Raw genomic sequence first — 21,927 nt, forward strand, 5'->3', positions numbered from 1 at the left:
ACTTGCCTTGAAAGCCCCTCTCTGGGGTTGCCATGAGTCAGCTGCAACTTGATGGCACTTGCATTATATTAGAACTCTTGTTTTCAGTCCCTGTTATAAGGTTGGATCCAGCCAGCTTGTCTCCTCAATTTCACCTGCTCCTCCCCCCTTTCTTGGTTTTTGTCCTTGGAGGTTCCATGATCCACAACATAAGTCTCTTCCCTGTTTTCAACAGCTGAAATGCTGGTGCAATCCAGCTACAGAGCTGTTGCACTCTCTTTTCAGGATCATAAACGCAATGTTAAACTACAGTGTTAAAGGTGGTATCACTACAGTTGTTTTAATTATAGTTTGGGACTTTCGCATACCACTGGGTATGTGCCACATGGAGTTTGGGTGTAGCCACACAACCTTGTGGCTGACAGAAAAATAAGAACATAGATTATTCGCTACATGATAAACGTAAACTGTAACATTGTTTTTTGGGCAGCCCCTTCTCCAAATATACAGTTTACGTATACAGCAAGCAGACAAGCATCGAAGTCTTGGAAGACGTCACATTTTATATTTGCAATATGGCACACCGTTTTTATTCATTTACTTCATTTATACTCTACACTTCTCCCCAATGGGGGCTCAAAGTGACAACAGTGTTCTCTTTTCCATTTTATCGTCACAACAACCCTGCGAAGTAGGTGAGAGTGAGAGCATGTGACTAGCCAAAGTTGACCTGTCCATGGCAAAGTCGGGATTTGATTCCGAGTCTCCCACATTGTAGTCTGATGCTTTAGCTGATGCACCACACTGACACCCATCAGGAAAAAGAGGGGTTTTTTTAATGACCATGCTATGCTGCTTTAATTAGCATGCCAACATTCTTCTCTCAAGGCATAAGGATTGCAGGGTAGAGTTCACAACTGACTTGGGAAAACTGTGGGTGGTTCGATGAAGATAACAGCAATTAATTAATGCCTTAATTACAAAAATGGGAGATTCCCAAGTTAATGCCTTCTTGCAAATAATTTCCTCCAACCTAAGCACTGTCCTATAATGATGGATGAACGGATCTATACAGGGCTGTTTTTGTAGCAAGAACTCCTTTGCATACTAGGCCACATACTCCTGATATCGCCAGTCCTCCTGGATCTTACAGTAGGCCCTGAACTGAGAGCCCTGCAAGCTCTTGGAGGATGGCTACATCAGGGGTGTGGCCCAATATGCAAAGGAGTTCCTTCTGCAAAAAAAGTGATGGATGGATGTAGTTACTGCATAGTGAGGGGAAAGTACTCTGTATATGTGCAGAAGGATGCAGTCTCTATATTCAGAGAACTGACTATTCTTCACACAGATTTACCTAGACCTTCCAAAGACCTAGGTTATTTTTATCCGTGTAGAGACTGGAAGTAGGGCTGAAGAGGGCCAGAAAATTATGCCTTTTCAGCACTTTGGCCTTCTGTGTTCTTTTTCCTGTTGTGAGAAGTTCTAGAGTTTAAACATGCCTGAATATTATGCTTCTTTAGTCCTAATCCCAGATTTTGGGGGGAACAAGGGGAGAAGACAGGAATTTAACAACAGCGATGCTTCAGGGAGAAAAGGGCATTCTGCTTATGCTCAGGGGCATGTATTTCTTTGCATGGGCGAGCAACAACAAGATGGTTTGCACTCAAGGATGAAAACTGAATATCACCGTAAGTGGAACTGGGCATTTATGTTTCTGTTCCTGCCCACCCCCCGGCGTGTAAAACAAACTGCCCAGTGCAGACAGAAGAGACAACTCTTGACTGATTCCCCCCCTCTCATTTTCTGCCCCCTTGTTAGTGTTAGACGCTGAAGAAGACAGAAATGAAAGAAGACGGCATTTAGCAAATGCAAACCAGAGTGAATTTGGTCAGGAAGGGGTTAGCAGAGAGCCCCTACGACCCTTTTGCAGCTTCCCCTTCCTCCCCAGGCAACCAGGATGAAAAATTCATGCATTTCCTCCTTGTATATCTACAGTGAAACAGGCTAAATAAGTGTTTGGGTTTTCTTAATGAAAGCTGGGTGCTTGGAGGAGGGAAGTGACACATGGAGGGGGAGACATTGCCCTGTGGGTGTGAACGGGTGATACCCTGAAGCTCAGTAGCTGGAATGGATTTGATCCTGCCCCATCTGTAATCCTAAACATAGAGGGAGCCTCCTCTTCCATGCTACTTGGAATCTCAGATCGCTGAAGCAGAAAGAAAAACAAGCAGGCTGGACTGTAACTGGGTTGCCCTCTCTCTGTGGTCTGTTATAGCTGCGTGTCATCTCTCAGGATGTGAAAATTAGTGCCAGTGACCTGGAAGATCTGTATGAGTTGTTCAAGGTAATGCTTTGCTCCTATTCTATGCCTTTATTTTGCAGACAGCCTGTTTTCAGTGAACAAACATACCGTGTCTCCCTTTCCATAATATTCAGGTGATTTTCATGAAGAGAAGACCTGCAGAATAGCTTTCTTCCCCATGTGTTCATTTTCTGCATGCTGAACAGGCACATTCACACACTTACCCCTTCCCGATGTGTGTCTTTGGCTGATTAAACTCTCTCTGTAGCCAAGAACTTGATTTCCAAGCATGTACTGTTGCTGGAAGTTCATGTATGTCAAACTTGGATACCAGTTCAGTGCTGATATTTCCAAAACTTCCTCAAGTTATTTCCAGTTCCATGATACATAAAGACACAGGGAGGCAGTCAAATCGAACTGCATCCAGTTCCTCCTGTTTCCAGGAGCTGGCTGCGTAGAACAGTGATTGTCTTGTGCTTGTGGCATTCCCCCTGCCCCATCCCCGTTTTAGAAATAAACGGATTGTTTCCTTAGGAAATGAAAATGAGCTAGATAAGCTGTAACATGGATAACCATGGAGGGTGCTGGACAAGGGGGTCTAACTCAAGGGTGTCGAACTCATTTGTTATGAGGGCCGGATCTGACATAAATGAGACGTTGTTGGGCCAGGCCATGTGTGTCATAAAATGTAATGCCAGGTAGCGGAGATATAAACTTTATAAGGGACACAGATAAACACAATTAAAGATTTTGTATCTCTCCCATGTGATCAAGAGAACTGGGCAAAGGAAGCTCTGGCTGTTTCCCTCCCTCCCCAGGGAATGAGGAGGCAGCAGAGCCTCAGCCAATAGAAGGGAAAAAGGCTTGGCTCTGTAGCTCTGTTGTGCAATTGTTGTCCCTTCTCTCCTTCCTCCCCAAGGGAGGAGCCTCAGCCGATGGAGAAAATAGAGGATTTGCTCTGTAGCTCCTGTGCGATTGAGCAAGCCTGGCAAAGCAAGCTGTGACACTGAAAGAAGCAAGAGGGAGGGAGAAGGAAGCAGACTTGCTGGTGGGTCTGATAGGAACCCTCTGGGGGCCTGATTTGGCCCCTGGGCCGCATATCTAACACCCCTGATCTAACTCATAAATTTACACAGAGCTGAGAGTGGGATATTCTGGAATCTGTGTGCTGGTGTAGGAGCAAAGGTGCAGAGCAGAGAAAGACGTGTCCTTCTGGAGGGAGGTGCCTTGTCCCAAAGCTTTAGGTTTGAGCAACAACCTGGGAGCGCCTCCTCTGTCTCCCAGGATGGTTCCTTTTTCTCTGCCAGTCCCCTCTCCTTGGAGGGGAGGGTCCAAACTCTTCATTCATTTTTTGCAGAAGGAGCACTTTCTGTCGTGCTACTGGAGTGTGAACAGTCCAGCCTTGAAGCACCATGACCCCAGCCTGCCCTACTTGGACCAGTATCGCATTGACTGCCAGCAGTTCCGTCTCCTCCATCATCTCCTCAGCCCCTGGGCCCATTGTGCAAACAAGGACTCCCTTGCCCTCTGGACCTTCCGGTTGCTGGATGAAAATTTAGATGGCCTTGTAAACTTCAAAGAATTTGCCTGCGTTCTGGGTATGTTCTGATGGGGGGAGGGCCTGCTCTTTGCAGTCTCTGTTCCTTAGTGGGTTATTTACCAAACACAGTTCCCCTCAATTTGGGGTGGATGGTGAGAGAAAGGGCAGACTCTTGCAGGGAGCTATTGAGACCTCTTGTTCCTCAGAGCAGTGAGCAGACCTCACCTTGGAAGTATATTGCTGAGGTTACTGGTACCACATGACCTGCTGCGGCCAGTTGGTGTTGAGGGGCTTCTGTGTAGACCAGCTTTCTGCTCCCTTCACTTGCTGGGGGCACATGGATTTAGGTCCCCGTGATGCAGAGTGGTAAGCTGCGATACTGCAGTCTAAGCTCTGCTCACGACCTGAGTTTGATCCCAGCAGAAGCTGGGTTCAGGTAGCCGGCCCAAGATTGACTCAGCCTTCCATCCTTCCGAGATCAGTACAATTAGTACCCAGCTTGCTGGGGGGCAGTGTAGATGACTGGGGAAAGCAGTGGCAAACCGCCCTGTAAAAAAGTCTGCCGTGAAAACGTGATGCGACATCACCCCAGAGTCAGAAACGACTGGTGCTTGCACAGGGAACTACCTTTACCTTTTTACCTTTTTATCACATCCCTCAGATCACAAGTTCTATAGCCCTGTAAATCCTGATATTTTTTAATTGTCTCAGTCTAGGGCAAACAGATTTTACTCCTTATACTCTCGCAGTTAGCAATGTTGGGTCTAAAGTTTGCTGCTTGTGTGCTTCCAGAGCATCAAGCTTGTTGAACAGAATGCCTTGAATAATCCTCCTCTTTCTTGTTCTTCTCCCACACCCTGTTAGATACCATGTATTATGGAAGTTTTACCCATAAGCTCAAGCTGCTCTTCAAGCTTCACATACCTCCTGGTGAGTTATTATTATTATTATTATTTATTATTTATTTCATTTATATCCCGCCCTCCCCCACCACGGCAGGCTCAGGGCGGCTAACAACATTCTACAATCATACAATAACAAGTAAAACCTTAAAATTACAATATAAAGCAATAAAACATTAAAATATTAACTTAAAACCAATCCAGTAATACAATTGTGATGCGGTATAGATCTTTAGACCGCATTGGCGGACCCTTGGTTACCGTTTTTCCTAGCAGTCCGAGTATGCTAATTTAAAAAGGGTGGTCTTGCAGGCCCTGCGGAACTGTTCAAGGTTCCGCAGGGCCCGCACCTCCTCTGGGAGTCGGTTCCACAGGGTAGGGGCCGCGATCGAAAAGGCCCGTGCTCTGGTACTCTGATATTTAATTTCCTTCGGCCCAGGGACAGTCATTAGGTTTTTCCCGGTTGACCTCAGTGCTCTCTGGGGTTCGTATGGGGAAAGACGGTCCCTCAGGTAGACAGGTCCTCGGCCATATAAGGCTTTAAAGGTAACGACCAACACTTTGTACTGGACCCGGTATATAATCGGCAGCCAGTGCAGTTCACGTAGCCCCGGCTGTATATGTTCCCGTTTTGGGAGTCCCAACAACAGCCTGGCCGCCGCGTTCTGCACTAGCTGCAATCTCCGGGTCCGGCACAGAGGTAGCCCCAAGTAGAGGGCATTACAGTAGTCTAGTCTTGAGGTGACCGTTGCGTGGATCACTGTTGCGAGGTCCCGGCGCTCAAGGAAAGGGGCCAACTGCCTTGCCCGCCTCAGATGGAAGAATGCTGACTTGGCAGTGGCTGTTATCTGGGCCTCCATCGATGGTGAAGGCTCCAGTAAAACACCCAGACTCTTTACCTGGTGCGCTGCTTTCAATGGCGCACCATCAAAGGTCGGGAGAGCTATTTCCCTTCCCAGAGCGCCGCGGCCCACGCATAGGACCTCCGTCTTCGCTGGATTCAACTTCAGCCCACTCAGCCTGAGCCATGTCGCAACAGCCTGTAATGCCCGGTCGAGGTTCCCTGGAGCGGAGTCGGGCCAGCCATCCATTAGTAGATAGAGCTGGGTGTCATCTGCATATTGATGGCAACCCAGCCCAAACCGCCGGGCAATCTGGGCAAGGGGGCGCATATAGATGTTAAACAACATCGGGGAGAGAACTGCTCCCTGAGGCACCCCACAATCCAGTGTGCGCCTCCGGGACCGCTCGCTCCCGATAGCCACCCTCTGTCCCCGACCTAGGAGAAAGGAGGAAAGCCACTGCAAGGCCGACCCCTCAACCCCAATGTCGGCGAGGCGGCGCGTCAGTAACCGATGGTCGACTGTATCAAATGCAGCCGACAGGTCTAACAACATCAGTACCGCAACGCCGCCCCGATCCAGTTGCCGTTGGAGGTCATCCACTAAGGCGACCAGCACCGTCTCCGTCCCATGGCCCGGCCGGAAACCAGACTGACATGGGTCTAGGACAGAAGCGTCATCCAGAAACCCCTGTAGCTGCAGCGCCACGGCCCTCTCAATAATTTTACCTAAAAACGGTAAATTGGACACCGGCCGGTAATTCGCCAATTCAGCCGGGTCTGCTGTAACTTTTTTCAGGAGAGGGCGGACCAAAGCCTCTTTCAGAGGTGTTGGAAAATGCCCCTCTAAAAGGGATCTATTTATGATGTCCCGTAAAGGACATCTAAGCTCCCCTTGGCAGGATTTAATCAGCCAGGAGGGGCAAGGGTCCAGATCACATGTTGTCGGGCGAGCAGCAGAGAGGATTGTGCCGTCCCATACCAGCGTGTCTTCCTGCCTTTCTGAAATGTGTGAATTATGAAAACCTTAAGTTGCCTTTGTACGTTTCCTCGCCATGTTAATCTAAACAAACACACTGCAGCATGGGGACCAGTCTGTTACTAGCTGCTCATGGAAGATCAAATGCCCTGTAAAGCATGTACAATATATCATTCAAAACCTCACCGGATGAATTATCACTCTCACACGAAAAGTGTGTAAACAAACATTTAGTGAACAATTTATAATAAGTCCACACAGCAAAATAATAGAACAAACACCTTCATGGTGCTCTCCCAGTCTGTTTTCCTAAAGTGCGTCTCAGAGAACATAAGAGAAGCCATGTTGGATCAGGCCAATGGCCCATCCAGTCCAAAACTCTGTATCATACAGTGGGCAATATATATACACACACACATACACTGTGGCTAATAGCCACTGATGGACCTCTGCTCCATATTTTTATCCAACCCCCTCTTGAAGATAAGTACTTGAAGATAAGCATTGCCTTCAGCCGCTTCTCACAGTCCAGAATCTGGGTGGAGACAGGGGCTTCGATCTGCACAACTTCTCACAGAGAGAGCAAAAGACTGGGTTTCCTACGGTTTCGTTGGTTTAACCCTTCGTCAGTCTTCTCTCAATGCCATTTTAACTGGAGCCACAGTACAATGAATTCAGTCACGGATCAACGCATACACTCTCAAGTGTATGCATTGATCCATGACTGAATTCATTGTACTGTGGCTCCAGTTAAAACGGCATTGAGAGAAGACTGACGAAAGGTTAAACCAACGAAACCGTAGAAAATCCAGGAAATACGGTCTTTTGATCTCTGTGAGAAATTGTGCAGATCAAAGCCCCTGTCTCCACCCAGATTCCGGACTGTGAGAAGCGGCTGAAGGCGGTGCCTCTGAGTCGCACTTTAGGAAAACAGACTGGGGGAGCGCTGTGACGGTGTTTGCTCTATTATTTTGCTGTATGGACTTATTATAAATTGTGCACTAAATGTTTGTTTACACACTTTTCGTATGAGAGTGATAATTTGACCTGTGAGGTTTTGAATGATATATTGTGCTTAGTACACTGGTACCAGTGCTATTGGATTACTTCTGTAAAGCATTGTGGCTCCAAGTGAAGGCGGCACTTTTTCTAGAGATGACTAGAGCTATTCAGCTAACCTGGCTCTCCTGTCTTTGTCACTGGGTTTCCTTCTTCCCTACAAGGTTTTTGCCTGGGTTTTTTTTCCTGCTTGCTTGCGTTTTAATTGGTAATTTATCTATTTTTTAAATAAATCAACTGTTGTTGGCCATCTTGAGGATTCTGCAAAATCAAGACAAGGCATGTATTTTATTTTGATGAATAACTTAACTTGCCTCATAGGACAGTTGTGAGGAGAAAATTTGGGTGAAGGGAGGCTGCAACAGGACTTGCATGCTGGCTGTTTTGTCACAGTGGTCCTATTAACAAAACATTTTGTGTTGATGGTCTTGGCTTGTTTTATGTTGGATGATAAAAACTGCTGTGGTTCTGTGATAATAACTGCAATGGTTCTAGGGGTATCTCCCGCTGTGTTTTATTTCTGCAGCTTTCACCGAAGTGGAGTCCCTTAGCCCTTCCAAAGGGGCTCAGCTCTCAAAAGAGGAATTGATCCACTTCAGTCTATTAAATGGTAAGCTGTGTGGAAGGTGCTTGCAGAACTACCAGTGGTGATCATCTCCGTTTTACCTGGGAGGAGAGCAGGCAGCAAAAAGTGATCTCTTCATCCACCTGCAGGGGTGAGGCCAGGCAGTCAGTTTTGGTCCCATCCTCTGAGAGACAAAGGAGGACAGGAGCTTGCCCACTCTTGCTTTGGGTGGAGTGCATAAGCTATTAGGAGAACCATTTTAGGGCAGGAGGTAGCAGATGTCAGACTAGGACAAGAGTGGCCAAACTATGGCTCAGAAGCCACACGTGGCTCTTTAACACATATTGTGTGGCTCTCAAAGCCCCCACCACTCTGTCGGCCAGCTTGGAAAAGGGATTTATCTCTTTAAATCGCTTCTCCAAGCCAATCCAGCTGGCAACTTGGAGAATGCATTTAAAATTAAAGTTGCTTCTTTCCACCTCTCCCCCCCCCATCTATTTTCCTTCCTTCCTTCCCTCCCTCAAACATCTGATGTTTATTCTATGTGGCACTTGTTAAGCAACCCTTGGCCACACTTGGACTAAGACAAGGAAGGGACAGGATACCTGGGTTCAAATCTTCTAATCCATTCTGAATCTTGATGAGTGATCTGGGGTCAGTCACACTTTTGGTCTGACCTGCCAGACAGAGTTGTGGTGAGGAGTCAAGAGCCACATAGGATAAAATGGATGGAGGAAACATAGGATAAAACCATGATGGAGGCAGAGAGCTGGAGGCTTCCACTGTAAAGATGTCAAGAGCCAAGGCAGGCCCCAAGCAGGTTATTGGAGGAGAGGAGGAAAACCAATTAAGTATCATTCAGGTTGGCTCCCTTGTCTGGTGCTCTTGTGAAGCATCTCATGGTAACTGTTCAAAAGGAAGCAGATCAAAGAGAAACATCCAAAGTTTTCTTCCTCCCCTCTGTGATCCTTCATGAAGTAAGTGCAGGCAAGATACTAAGAATGTAACAGAAAGGACAGGTGGGTAGAAAGGAACAGGGATGGGTCTTGGGAATTGGGTGGTCTATTTCTATTTAAAAAATCATTTCAACCTAGAAATAAAGAGCTATTGTTTTTTAAATTCAGGAAATCCTACCTAGCTTGATACATTCTAGACAATTTACGATCATTAGCCGGCCTTTTGGGAGCAGGGGTGTGAAATTTTCAGCCACACCTTTGAAAAGTAGCCTGTGAGACTGATGCAGCAAACACAACAGACGGTGTTAGGGGGATCGGGGCCTCTTGAAATATGATGGCCCTGAGGCTTCGATTACTGGACATCTGACCTTTTTTGTGTGTGTGGTAGTGCTGCTGGTGGTGGTGACTTTCAGCAATAAGCAAACATGGCTGACTGATGGCCTGCTTGCATTAAAGATGAGATAAAAAAAGAATTGTTTTGTCACTTTGGCTTCTTGTGAAAGATGTGGTCAGAATTGCAGGGTGGTGATTTCTTTTTCTGTGCTACTTTTCCACCCCAGTTTCCTCACCTGGGGACAGCGAGGATGAAGGTGCTTTGAAGAGGAGCCCAGACAAAGGTAAGCTCATCTGGATTCAGGATTCAGGAATTTGCTTAGCATGTGTGCTGTTGGATTGTAGGGAGACCTTAAGGCCCAGAGTAGAGCACATGGTCTCATGCAGGACATCCTAGATTTGGTCCTGGCATCTCAGGTCCTGAGAAGAGCCTTCCTCTGCCCAAGATGAACCAAGATTTGACTCTGGAAGGAGAAGTTCCCAGATTCAGTCCCTGGTATCCGCAGTTAATGGATCCCAGGTCAGTCTGTGAGGGAGAGAACTAGCCCTCTTCTTGAAGTGCTAATTTTTGCTGTTGCAAAGATATTTTTACACAGGAGGGCATTCAGACGGGCAGTCCTTCTGAAGATAATTAGACCACTGGGAGCTGTACCATGCACACCTTTTTTCTGAACGTGTAGATGCTATGCAAGGAGTTATAGGGCATGCCCCACACATACTAACACAGAACCCCCAATCCAGCCCCAAATCCGAATTCTTACTGAAGTATTGGTTGTATTGAAGGAAGCCTGACTAACTACCACCAGGACTAGGGCTTTCTCTGTAGCAGCTCCCACATGGTGGAATGCACTCCCCGAGAACATCAGAGCCCTGTGGGACCTACCACAGTTCTGCAGGGCTTGCAAAACTGAACTTTTCCACGTGGCATTCAGCAATTTAAGGGAGACAGCTGCAAAGCTAAAGGTCTGACAATATCAGCCAACACCTGCACACCAGTATTACGAACGCCATGACCACCAAAGACTTGTTAAGATTTGTAAATTATTGATTTTACTGTATATTACTATTTCATTGTTTTATATTTTGTTGTTTTATTGGTTGTTAGCTGCTCTGAGCCCATAATGGGGAGGACGGGATACAAATGTAGTAAAATAAAATAAATGTCACTCCTGGGTGGGCCTTCCCCTGCACTCAGATATGAACCCTGGATGATGGCCAGGCCTCCAAAGGATTTCCACTGCTCTAGAATCTTAGAAGGCAGGTAGTCATTCCATGCTGAAAGCCTGCACAGCTTGTTTGCATGCAGACATTTGAGCTGGCTAGTGCTTCACTTACCTGATCCTTTTGCCGTCACGTGATTTCTGTTGTGGCTGCGCAGGGAGCAAAACACACAAACCCCGGTGCTGACCAAGCAGGGGCATCTTTGTTCTGGTTTGAGGAGGCTTCAGGTAGGTATTTGCTCTGAATCTGGCTTGTTTCCCTTTTCAAACAGGGAAAGGAAAGCTTGACATCCAGGCCTATTTGAAGCAATGGCAAGATGAACTGCTGAAAAAGGAAGAAAATATTAAGGATCTGCCACGAATGAATCAGGTAAATCTTTCTGTGCTCGAACTTGTGGAGTTGTTCATTTGGGGGGAGGTGTGCTGTATATGGATTGGGATTCTTAATACAGCAAGCGAAGGTGAGATACAGTAAACAATGGCGAGCTCTGATGCAGGCTCTGAAGCATTGCGTACAAAACTAGTGCTGTGATGAGCCTGAATCTGGTCTATTGTGAGCTCATGCATTCCTTCCTCCCTCCCTCTCCGTCATGGAGTTCAGTTAAAGATGTCCTACTTTCAAAAAAACCTCAGTTTGACCTGGCAAACAAGTTTGTTTCTTTGCCCTAGTACTTAGGATTCTACATCACGACTTAATCTGGATGTAGAATCCCAATTTGCTGGGACATAGATTGCTAAATTGGGTTCATCCTGGGAAAGAAACTGTTAAAATGGCTTCACTTAAATGTCATCTTGAGGTCTCTCAACCCATCTTTATTGGAGACCACAAGATGAGGTTACGAGTGTCACGAGAGCAACAGCTGCTTACAAACAACCAGGCCTGGGGCACATTATGCTGCTGACTGCGATGCCAGAGCTGAGAAACAGAAAGTATCTCTCAAAGGTACATTACACTCAGGGCTTTTTTTGTAGAAGGGGCTCTTTTGCATATTAGGCCACACACCTCTGATGTAGCCAATCCTCCAAGAGCTCTTAGTATAAGGTCTACTGTAAGCTTCAGGAGGATTGACTACATCAGGGGTGTGTGGCCTAATATGCAAAGGAGTTCATGCTACAAAAAAAGCCCTGATTGCACTATTTACAGAACTGTTCCATACACCACAGAAACAAACGCCAGTTTGTTGAAGGACCTGCATTCAGACATCATGGCAAACTGGAGTCACACATAGGACTTCCAAAAAGAGGTCTTCAGTGGCTCTCTGCACACCTGGGGAGAAAATGACACAGGGAAAAGGGAAGAAGCGTGTGAGCCCCCAGTGAGAAACCAGGAGCACCCTTGTCATGAACAAAATAGGAATCGATTGCACCTTTAAGACCAACTTTTATTCAGAACGTAAGCTTTCATGTGCTATGCACACTTTATCAGATGAGGAATCTGGCACAGTGAGCAGAGCCATAAATAGCTAGTAGGCAGTGGCCCAGAATGCAAAATGGTACAGATTTAAGAACCAATGACAGTGAAGTAAAATTATCTGGTAGGCTTTGATTTAAAAGATAAGGTGGTACAAATATAAGATTCAATGACAGAATAGTAAAATTAACAAATTGAGCAAACCTTTGATCTGAGTAGCATGAGCATGCGAAAGCAACAAAACAGTAGTATGTCAAAATGTGAGAGTGTCTGTCAGTGACTCTATTGCTATGAACCTGGGCCAAAAGGGAAGAATTATTATGTTTTCCATCCAACTCGGCTTGGCTTTGCGAACGAAGATTTAAGAAGGGTGCAATAGTCCACGTCTGCTGCAGGCTCACTGGTGGCTGACAAGACCAATGCGGGACAGGCAGGTCCGGCCACAGTGGCTGCAGGGAAAAGTCTGATTTAGGGTTGGTGCTGTAGCAGTGCGATTCTTCCTCAATCTCCTTTTGTCCTCAAGACCAGCTATGTGTGCGTTCTCAAAAGAAGAGACAGCCTGGTGGATGGTGTGCCTCCATGCTTTGCGATCTGAGGCTAGGTCAGACCACTGGTGATGGTTGATGCGACAGGTGCCAAGGGATTTCTTCAAGGAGTCCTTGCACCTCTTCTTTGGTGCCCCTCTATTTCAATGGCCGGTGGAGAGTTCGCCATACAGAGCAATCTTGGGAAAGCGGTGGTTTTCCATCCTAGAAATATGCCCACCTTTAAACATGCAACATACATATAGTTTGTCATTAGGAGAAAAATACATTAAAATTTATTGGGAAATGTGTTCAATATATGTAATGCGATAAGCAACCAATATCCCTGTTTGAGTGTGTCAATACAGCTGAAAGAGAAATACATTGGATAGTGATGTTCTAGTCCACCTAATTTACTTTTTAACATGTAAACAACATTCTGGTTTGCCATAGAAAAAAAATACAATAAAATATAGTGAAAATGGGTAAAGTGTATGTAATGAGATAAACAGCCAATATCCCTATTTTGAGTATGTCAATACAAAAAAAATTATTCTGCTACACAGTTCTAAAAGAAACACATTAGAATACTGTGGCTGTATAACTAAGTGAGAGTGGGTTTAGCATCTGTAATGAGATAAAAAACCAATATCCCTGTTCAGCCCTGGGGAGGTGTTTGCTCCAAGTTTCATAATAATATGTAATTCAGCAATTTCTCTCTTCATTTTGTTCTTGAAATTCCTTTGAACTTCAAAATGCTTATCCCATTACATATATTAAACTTGTCTCCCACAAAATTTTAATGTATTTTTTTCCTAATGACAAACTATATATATGTTGCATGTTTAAAGGTGGGTTAGTTGGATGGAAAACAGAACGCTGCTGCCCGGCTGCTACTAGGGCTCCCAAGATGGGAGCACATTCGGCCGGGGCTCCGGGATCTGCACTGGCTGCCAGTAATATTCCGAGTCCAGTACAAGGTGTTGGTCATTACCTTTAAAGCCCTATATGGCCTAGGACCTGCCTACCTTAGGGACCGTCTCTCCCCACACGTTCCCCAGAGAGTACTACGCTCCGGTTCACAAAATCTGCTGGTAGTCCCCGGGCCAAAGGAGGCCCGTCTAAAATCCACCAGGGATCGGGCCTTCTCAACAGCGGCACCTTATTGGTGGAACCAGCTGCCGGAGGAGGTGCGGGCCCTGCGGGACCTAGGGCAGTTCCGCAGGGCCTGTAAGACAGCCCTCTTCCGGCAGGCCTATAACACCTAACTGATAATGAGAACATCTCTGGATGGAACAAAAATGCTCTTATAGACCGCTGGTTTTATTTTATCTTGTTTTATTAATTATGGTTTTAATTGTATTTGTAAACGTTTTAAATTGAATTATATGAATCATTATGTTGTGGGCCGCCCTGAGACACTTCGGTGAGAAGAGCGGGATATAAGTCCATTAAATAAATAAATAAATAAAATAAATAAATAATAATTCCTTCCTTTTGGCCCAGTTCATAGCAATAGAGTCACTGACAGACACTCCCACATTTTGACATACTACTGTTTTGTTGTTTTCGCATGCTCATGCTACTCAGATCAAAGGTTTGCTCAATTTGTTAATTTTACTATTCTGTCATTGAATCTTATATTTGTACCATCTTACCTTTTGAACTTGTATGAAGCTAACTTATAATGAATCAGACCCTTGGTCCATCAAAGTCAGTATTGTCTACTCGGACTGGCAGCGGCTCACTGCCTACCAGATAATTTTACTTCACTGTCATTGGTTCTTAAATCAGTACCATTTTGCATTCTGGGCCACTGCCTGCCAGCTATGCATGGCTCTGCTCACTGTGCCAGATTCCTCGTCTGATGAAGTGTGCTTAGCACACGAAAGCTTACGTTCTGAATAAAACTAAGTTGGTCTTAAAGGTGCAATTGACTCCTATTTTGTTCTACGACTTCAGACCAACACAGCTGCCTACTTGGATCTTGTCACGAACAGTTTGCTTGTGTGTCATCTGAATGCAGCTGCTTCCAGTCGACAAGACAAGTTGTTTGAAATATAACAGCACTGGGCTGGGCTCTCTCTGGGCCAGACTCTCTCTGAATTATGTCCAATTAATATGAGTTATTGAAAGGATCTTTTCTGCTTTCCTCCAGTCCCAGTTCATTCAGTTTTCAAAGACTTTGTATAACTTGTTTCATGGGGACCCAGAAGAGGAACTGCTCTACCGGGCGATCGCCATCGTGACCAGTCTCTTGCTGAAGATGGAGGAGGTTGGCAGGAAGCTCCACAGCCCTACGGGGCCAGCCAAAAGTATAACCCCTTCTGCAGCTGATGTCGGTACAGAAAATGGCAGCGAACCCCAGGAGACAAGGCCAGCCCAGCAGACTGACCGAGCAGGACCCTGTAGCCCCAGCAGAGCAGATGGCGAATGGTCGTTTGCTTTCGAGCAGATTTTGGCCTCTTTACTCAACGAACCCGCCCTAGTGAGATTTTTCGAGAAACCAGTGAATGTCAGAGCCATGTTAGAAAATGCAAAAGCCGCTCAGTTAAAAGCGAGAGCTTGGGTATAGCGCTTAATGCGAGGTCTGCTTATGTCTCCCGCTTTGCTTAATGTGGAGGGGCTCAGGGCTGTGGGCCGTTTGTGAGCTCGGTGTATTGAGTTTGTTGGGAGCTTAGGGGTTGAGGATTTAGCTTGATCCCACTTGTGCCTGCCTAGGGTAATTTGTGTCTCTTTCCTTTTTTGCAAAGTTAAGTAAATACAGCCTGAAGCACAGTTGCACCTGATTATTACATATTCAAGCACCCCCAGAGACAAGTGCAATGTTCAGTTGACTTGGAAGAAGGCTCACAGAGGGCGCTGCTGCAGCATGTTTGATCCCAAGCCACTCTGTTGAATGTACTGTCTGCCACCTCCCCTTAGAAGTGTGCTGGCATCCAGTTGTTCTGTTGTAAGGTTGGTTGCTTTTTCCAAAGACCCACTTTCTAAGCTTTGAATGTTGGTTTGCTTCATACTTTGGGAGAGAGAGCACAGGTGGTCATGGTAAACGTGGCTGTTACAGATAAGTTTCTTCCTTCTGTGATATGGGGCTGAGTGTTCTTTTTAAAAATCGTATCTATTAGTGATGAATTTGGGAAGGTTGCAGATTCAGGCTTGGAACTCTGATAATGTCTGCCTCCTCTTGTGGCACGGCTTCTCACCCTGGATCGTTCTCTAAAATTTTGGGAAGTGCACCGTTGAGATTTGTGCAGGTTTTGTTTGTTTGTTTTGCAATTTGGCCTGTGCCTTCTTGTTTGCTTACCTTCTTTGGTTAATTCACGTTGGTGCCATTTGTGGCTTCTTTGACAGCCATGACTTTTCAAACTCTGGTAAAGAATGGATGAAAGAACAGGAGGAGGCGGTCCCTTGCTGCATGAACATTGTCTGGTCTCCAAGGCCAGACAGGGGCCACTAACGTAGACATTACCATACTGGATAGGGGTAGCAGAAACTGGATTTTAGGATGTTCAGTTACCTTTAATTGAGGCCTTGCATGGTGCTATGTGGCATGGGTGTCTGGTGATGCAGACTGAAAAGCTTGCTAAAGATTATTTCAAGGAATGGTGAACACCGCTAGGGAGACTTGTTTCCTGCTGGTGTCCATAACTCCTTCACCTGTTTTTCCAGCAGCATCTACTCAGTGCTTGCTACTTGTCAAGTTGCTGAGGGCTTCCTGGAACCTTCGCCCTCTGTTGTTAGAGGTCCACTTTCGTGGACGCAGCTGGATAAATGCCCTCATGCTTAGATTAATACTTAACTTGCTAAACAGTCAGAATGAACTTGAGCATTCCAGGAAAGCTTTTATTAAACGCAAGTGAAGGTAGTTGCATTTCCTTTGGTTTAACAGGTCATCTCAGCTTGATGAAGGGAATGTTAATAGGAAAAAAGGGAAATCCAAATCTTGTTCAAACCACAGTCTCTTAAGTGCATGCTAGTGGACTGTTTTGTTTGTTTTTTGGAGCTCAGGATGTTTGGCAGATTCTGAATTTATTAAAAGGGCTCTGATTTGCAAAAATCAGATTTGGTGTGTTAGAGAGAGAGAGAGAGAGCACGCCTCATGGGCATCTATACATATAAATCAAAAGGGATTGCTTTACCACATATATGGAGATTCTGTATTGGTGCTGTGTCAGGACAGTCCTCTACACAGAATTGCCAGCACATGTTTCTTGTTTTACTTTGATGAACAGTGAGAGAGAGTTCTGAAAATCTTTGTTTGCACTTAATTTTTTTCCCGTTGCAAGGGAAATAAGCAGATTTCATTTATGCAGAGCCTTGTACAGCAACACGGCCAGTGAGAACCTGTAAAAAGTGAATATTCTCTAACACTCAGAGTTTCCTGGCAAACTAAGGTGACCTTGCACTAGAAGAAGCAAGTGAGACAAATCCACAAGGTCCAATGCTGGATAGTATATAGTATCTAGTTATTTACAGGTTGGAAGGAAATAAGCTTTGCCAGTCCTTCCTCTCCCGTTTGCTGGGTTTTGATTGATAAAACTACATCCTGCACAAGGTTTACTTTTTGACTTGGCAGCTTGTTCTTTGGCCAGATTGCAGTGTTAAGGGGTATTTTTGTGTTGCAGAAGGGTCCACTAGGGAGTAAATGCCTGTATGTGAATGAGCATTGGAAGACTTAAGTTACCTCTTTAACTTGAACCACGGCTCTATGCCTTTTGTTTGTTTTGCTCGGGGATGCAAGCCTTTAGGCTACTGCCCGCCTGCAGCATATCTGTGTTGCACATTAATGCACTTTTTTGTAATTGGGAGAAGATGTTGCCTCAGAAATTTGGAGCATGGCCCCTTGCACCTTGGTTTTTCCCAAACTTCTCAAAGAAAATTAAGCTGAAGCAGGAACGTGCTCTGCTTCCTTAATGTTCTCTTTGATTTATTTATTCCAGTTTGTTTTTCAGTCCAAGATGGGGAACGGGGGCAGCAAAGCCATGCAGCCTGCTTCCTGGGTCTTATCTTAATGCTGCTGGATGAGTTCCCCCAGTTTTGCCATTCTGAGGACGGCATCAGGTGCTCTGCAGGCCTTGCATTCATTTAGGCCAATCGAGCGCTTTTCTAAGGCTGACTGGAATGTGGCATTGATCGAGGTGTTTCAGGAAGCCACAGAAACCCTAACCTGACCCAAGCACCACAGAGCAATCTCTGCATTTGCTTCTGGCTGCCCTCGCAAGAAGCATTATACGAGAGGAGGGGGCAGTCCATGCAGGGTTTCTGGTCCCTTTGTCAGAAGAAAACTAGTACTTAGGTTTAATGAGCATTGGATGGAACTAATTTAGTTTTTCTTTACAAAGGGGGGGGGGGAGAGAGCTATATTTCCTTAGAACCCTTTGATGAATAGAGTAAAAATGATATTCTCTGAAAGCATCCCTCCTCCCCGTGCTTTTCTTAACCAGTTCTAGAAACAAAATGCTTGTAAATTCCTCAGCACTAGTTATTAAGGGGAGTGGGAGGGCTCTGTTTCTGTGTTCTGGATGGCCAGTGGGTTTTGTTGCTTATTTTATGCCTGCTGTTTTTAAACGGCCCCTGCCACAGTAGTAGCAACGACAGTGGCAGGATGCTGAGCTTGTGCTAGAGTGCTCCCTGAAGCATTTTCCTTGCACCTGAAGGCCACGCCTGTGGAGCCCAAAGGAAGAACATTACAGTGAAGCTTTGGCCTACAATGACTAAGATGTAAACAACAAGGCCACCCTGGCATGTAAACTGGGGGTGGGGAGGAATAAAACAGATTATTTATTGATTATCACAGCTTACAGTAGTTGGCCAAGCATAAAATTTTCAAATCCTTAAAGTGCTTTCTCCAAATCCCAGGAAAATATTGTGGAGACAAATTCAGGAAATCCATTCTGTGAATACATATGCAATTATTTCCCCCTCCTCTTTCCCCCCAATTGTGGCAAGTTATATATTTGCTTAAAAGCTTGCCTGTTGTGTGGGAAAGAGAACCGGATGGTCATGGAGCCCTTTTGGATAACATCTGGTCTCTCCAAGATTTCACCAAAGGGTGGGAGGGGGAACCAGTCAGGTGACTTATTGTGTCCTCGAAACCCACATTTCCACTGAGTATCCCAGCAATTTGTTGCTCTTGCAGATCGCCATGCCTCACAGGTTTTTCATTTCTATGATATAGCTTGCCAGTATGGCAGCTGCAGCTACTTAGGGAAAACAGATGTTTACTTGCCTCCTTGGAAGTTCCTCATATGTCTCATGAAACATATACGTGGTATATGCACACAAATATACAATAGTTTTGGATTTATGAAAACTGCATAAATGGATTTATTATGGTAGTTTCCAGAGAAATGTTATTTTCTTCTCCTTTTTGCTACAACAGACATTTCTGTGCGGGCACTTGGTCTTTTGATATGTTCTGTATGCAGCATATGCACTGTATGTTGAACACTGGGTGATCAATAAACTCTTTGCCTTCTGGATGGGGGGAAAGAACTGTACACCATGCACCTTTCATCATTCAGTCTGAGCTTTTCAGTGGTGCTTTTAAGAGGGTTAAAACAGAAGCTTTTGGCCAGTTCATCTGCTTGGCAAAACAGAGCTGCTAGCCCTGAGGTTGCCAAATGAAAAGTTAAAACCTAACCTGGCTTGTTATTTATCTAGTTTTGTTTTGGGGCTACTCGCCAGAGGTGTTTGCCTTCCATGGGTTTTTTTTCCCTTCCAGCTTTGTGCATCTCTGTCTGCACCTGCACCCACCTGGAAGTACCATCTTCTACCTGTTTGGTGTTCTACCCTCAAGGTCTGTCCAGGTACCAAATTTTAGTTTGAAAGCCCCCAGCAACCCAGCCAGGTACTTGTGAAGCGAAACCCAGCCTTGCCTGCCTTTGAAGTTGTAGTGTATCATGAATGACACATGACAACTGATTTTGTTTTTTAAAAAAGTCCAAACTGATTGGTGGTTTCAACATTGGGCAAAATAAAAGGGAAGGAAGGGGAAAGCATGAGAAACTGCAGTGTGGATGCATGAATATCCTCTTCTCTCGAGGCAGTGGGGAGCAGAATAGGTGCTTTGCTCTTGGAAATACCCAGCCTCCCCAGTTAAAAGGGAGCCAGTATTGGGGGACTATCTTTCCTGCCTGAGCCTCTGGAGAGCAGCTGGCACTCAGAGGAGGCTGTAATGAGTTTGCAGGGCCTTTCTTTCAGAGCAGCCACAGAAGTTAGTGGGGAGGAGGGGGCATCAGACTACCCCAAAGGCTTTGTGAAAGGGTGGGGGTGTTGTTGAGGGAGGATTTAACACAAGGCAGCACTGTGCAGCAGTTCTTATTGGACATTTCACAGCTGTGGTGTTTGTGGAGTGTATTCTGAAATGCTTCTTAGGATAGGAGGAGACTGGGGTGTAAATACTTTTTATTATGGGAATCCTAGTTGATCTCCATTTCTGCATACCATCACAGCCAATCCCACCAGTCTACCCTCAGGGCATCCAGGACATTTGGGTGCAAGCAGCCAGGTGTGAAAATAAACAGCAGCCCATTGGGTTTGAGTTCTTAAAAGTAGTTTTATTTTTTTCTTTCCAAAATAATATGTAGAATCTTTTAAAGCATATGGAGACACACAGGCTCTTACCCAACAGAGCTTCACAAAGGTGTGATTTATTCCAGACAAGGATTTATATATATATATATTGTCCCCAAAAAACACTTCCTTTCCCCCTCCCTGCCTTGTTTTACAAAATACTTTTTATGAATAGGAACATTTATAAATTTTATCTATATTTGACATCATATAAAATAAACTAAATATTCAACTCTAAATCTTTGTTTGCTTCTTTTTCCTTTTTTTTACATAGTGTGAATATGTCACAATATATACAACTTAGGTTAGACTGCACTTGTCAAGCCAACCTGGCTAGATCCACCAGCCTTTAGCTTATAGATGTACAAAAAAATGCATTTTAAAAGTGCAAGACTCAGAAAGGTGCCTGTGTTCTCCAAAGTCTGGGATTGGGTTGACAAAACTAGGACACGTCGTCAACAATCGTGTCTGGAGCTTTCCTGAGCCAGCGGTGAATGAGAAACACTGAAAAGCCCACCCACCCACCGCTGCTTCCTCTGACAAGTAGTTTTTCCCAGCAGGAAGCCCCCCCGCAATTCTTTAGGCCACATAAATGGAAAATTACCCCTCCCTCCAACCCCCGCTCCTCATACCTTGTAGTTAACACACATGTAAATAATACAGCATTAGCCCCGAATGGCATTACATTTTAAAATTATCTTTTGGAAATTTTTGAGGCAGACCCTCTGTGCCCCAAATCAGCACTACCCCAGGACTATTGCCTCAGGGAAGGGCCTCTGATCCTGGCGGGATCCCCCTTGGAGTCCCAAGGCAGGGGGACTCTGTGGTTCCAATTTCATAAAGAAATGGAACACAAAGCTTCTCCCTCCCTTGGAAAAGGGCTGATCTAACACTGACCCATGACCAGGTGCGGTGTATGTGTGAATTTATGAGGGATAAAGTTCCTTAATAAAGTGCATGGTTTTAGAAAGGCCAATAAATAGACATATACAGCATTCTTTTTCAAAAGGGTTATTTTTTCAAAAACATTTTGGACTTGTTTCCTCTCTCCTCCTCTGCCTCAGGCACATGCGGCTGCCATCGTAAGGGCCTGACTTTTCAGGGCCCCATCCGGCAAAACATAAGCGGCTCGTGAGGGAGGACCATCCTGCATTTGATTTGTGAAAGATGATCTCTGCCACAAGGCAAGAGACGACAAAAATACCAACACCCCCCCCCCCCCGCTAGTCTGGCTATGATTTCAGGAGATCAGGCTGGCTAAATTCAATTTCAGCACCATGCCTGGGGTCAACCAAGTGCTTGGTTATGTTAAACAGGGGCCATTTCTGAAATTAATTTTATTGCTCCTTTTTACAATTTTGGCCAGAATCTTATTTTCCTGTGAGTTATCAAGAGTTGTGGAAGGGCAAGTATTGCATTACACTGATGCCGTTTATTAGGGAAAGTCAACAAAGTACAGAGATGCTCAGCGGCACCTGGAAATACAACTGGGAGGAAAAGGCCTGTGCATCTGTTTGAGAGAATGGCTGCCTTCCTGCTCCCCTGCTCATATTTAACCCTTCTTTGCTAAAGCAGGCCTGGAGCAAAAGCTGGGAAGTGGCTGAGGGTGTATGTTTGCCCATGCTGAAGGTGTGATTGCTGATGCCAGTGTGCTGTGGAGGATTGGGTGTGGCAGGGACTGAAGGTGGTGCTGAACAATCAGCGAGGGCATACTATGAGGAGGTGATACATCCCTTTTCCC

At 45.4% G+C, this 21,927-nt stretch overlaps 2 protein-coding genes across 2 annotated transcripts in view; both read left to right on the forward strand.

The window, feature by feature from the left end:
- Window positions 1–16,540, forward strand: part of TBC1D8B (TBC1 domain family member 8B) — a 48,723-nt gene extending 32,183 nt beyond the window's left edge. The window contains exons 15-21 of the mRNA XM_060250374.1: window positions 2,255–2,323; window positions 3,639–3,879; window positions 4,686–4,751; window positions 8,129–8,212; window positions 9,684–9,740; window positions 10,949–11,046; window positions 14,770–16,540. Coding sequence (XP_060106357.1) covers window positions 2,255–2,323; window positions 3,639–3,879; window positions 4,686–4,751; window positions 8,129–8,212; window positions 9,684–9,740; window positions 10,949–11,046; window positions 14,770–15,186 — 1,032 coding nt within the window. The 3' untranslated portion in view covers window positions 15,187–16,540. The remainder of the gene's footprint in view (window positions 1–2,254; window positions 2,324–3,638; window positions 3,880–4,685; window positions 4,752–8,128; window positions 8,213–9,683; window positions 9,741–10,948; window positions 11,047–14,769) is intronic.
- Window positions 1–21,927, forward strand: part of RADX (RPA1 related single stranded DNA binding protein, X-linked) — a 213,207-nt gene that overhangs the window by 167,010 nt on the left and 24,270 nt on the right. The window lies entirely within an intron of this gene.

Source organism: Heteronotia binoei, chromosome 11 (assembly GCF_032191835.1).
Source record: "Heteronotia binoei isolate CCM8104 ecotype False Entrance Well chromosome 11, APGP_CSIRO_Hbin_v1, whole genome shotgun sequence".
NCBI lineage: Eukaryota > Metazoa > Chordata > Lepidosauria > Squamata > Gekkonidae > Heteronotia > Heteronotia binoei.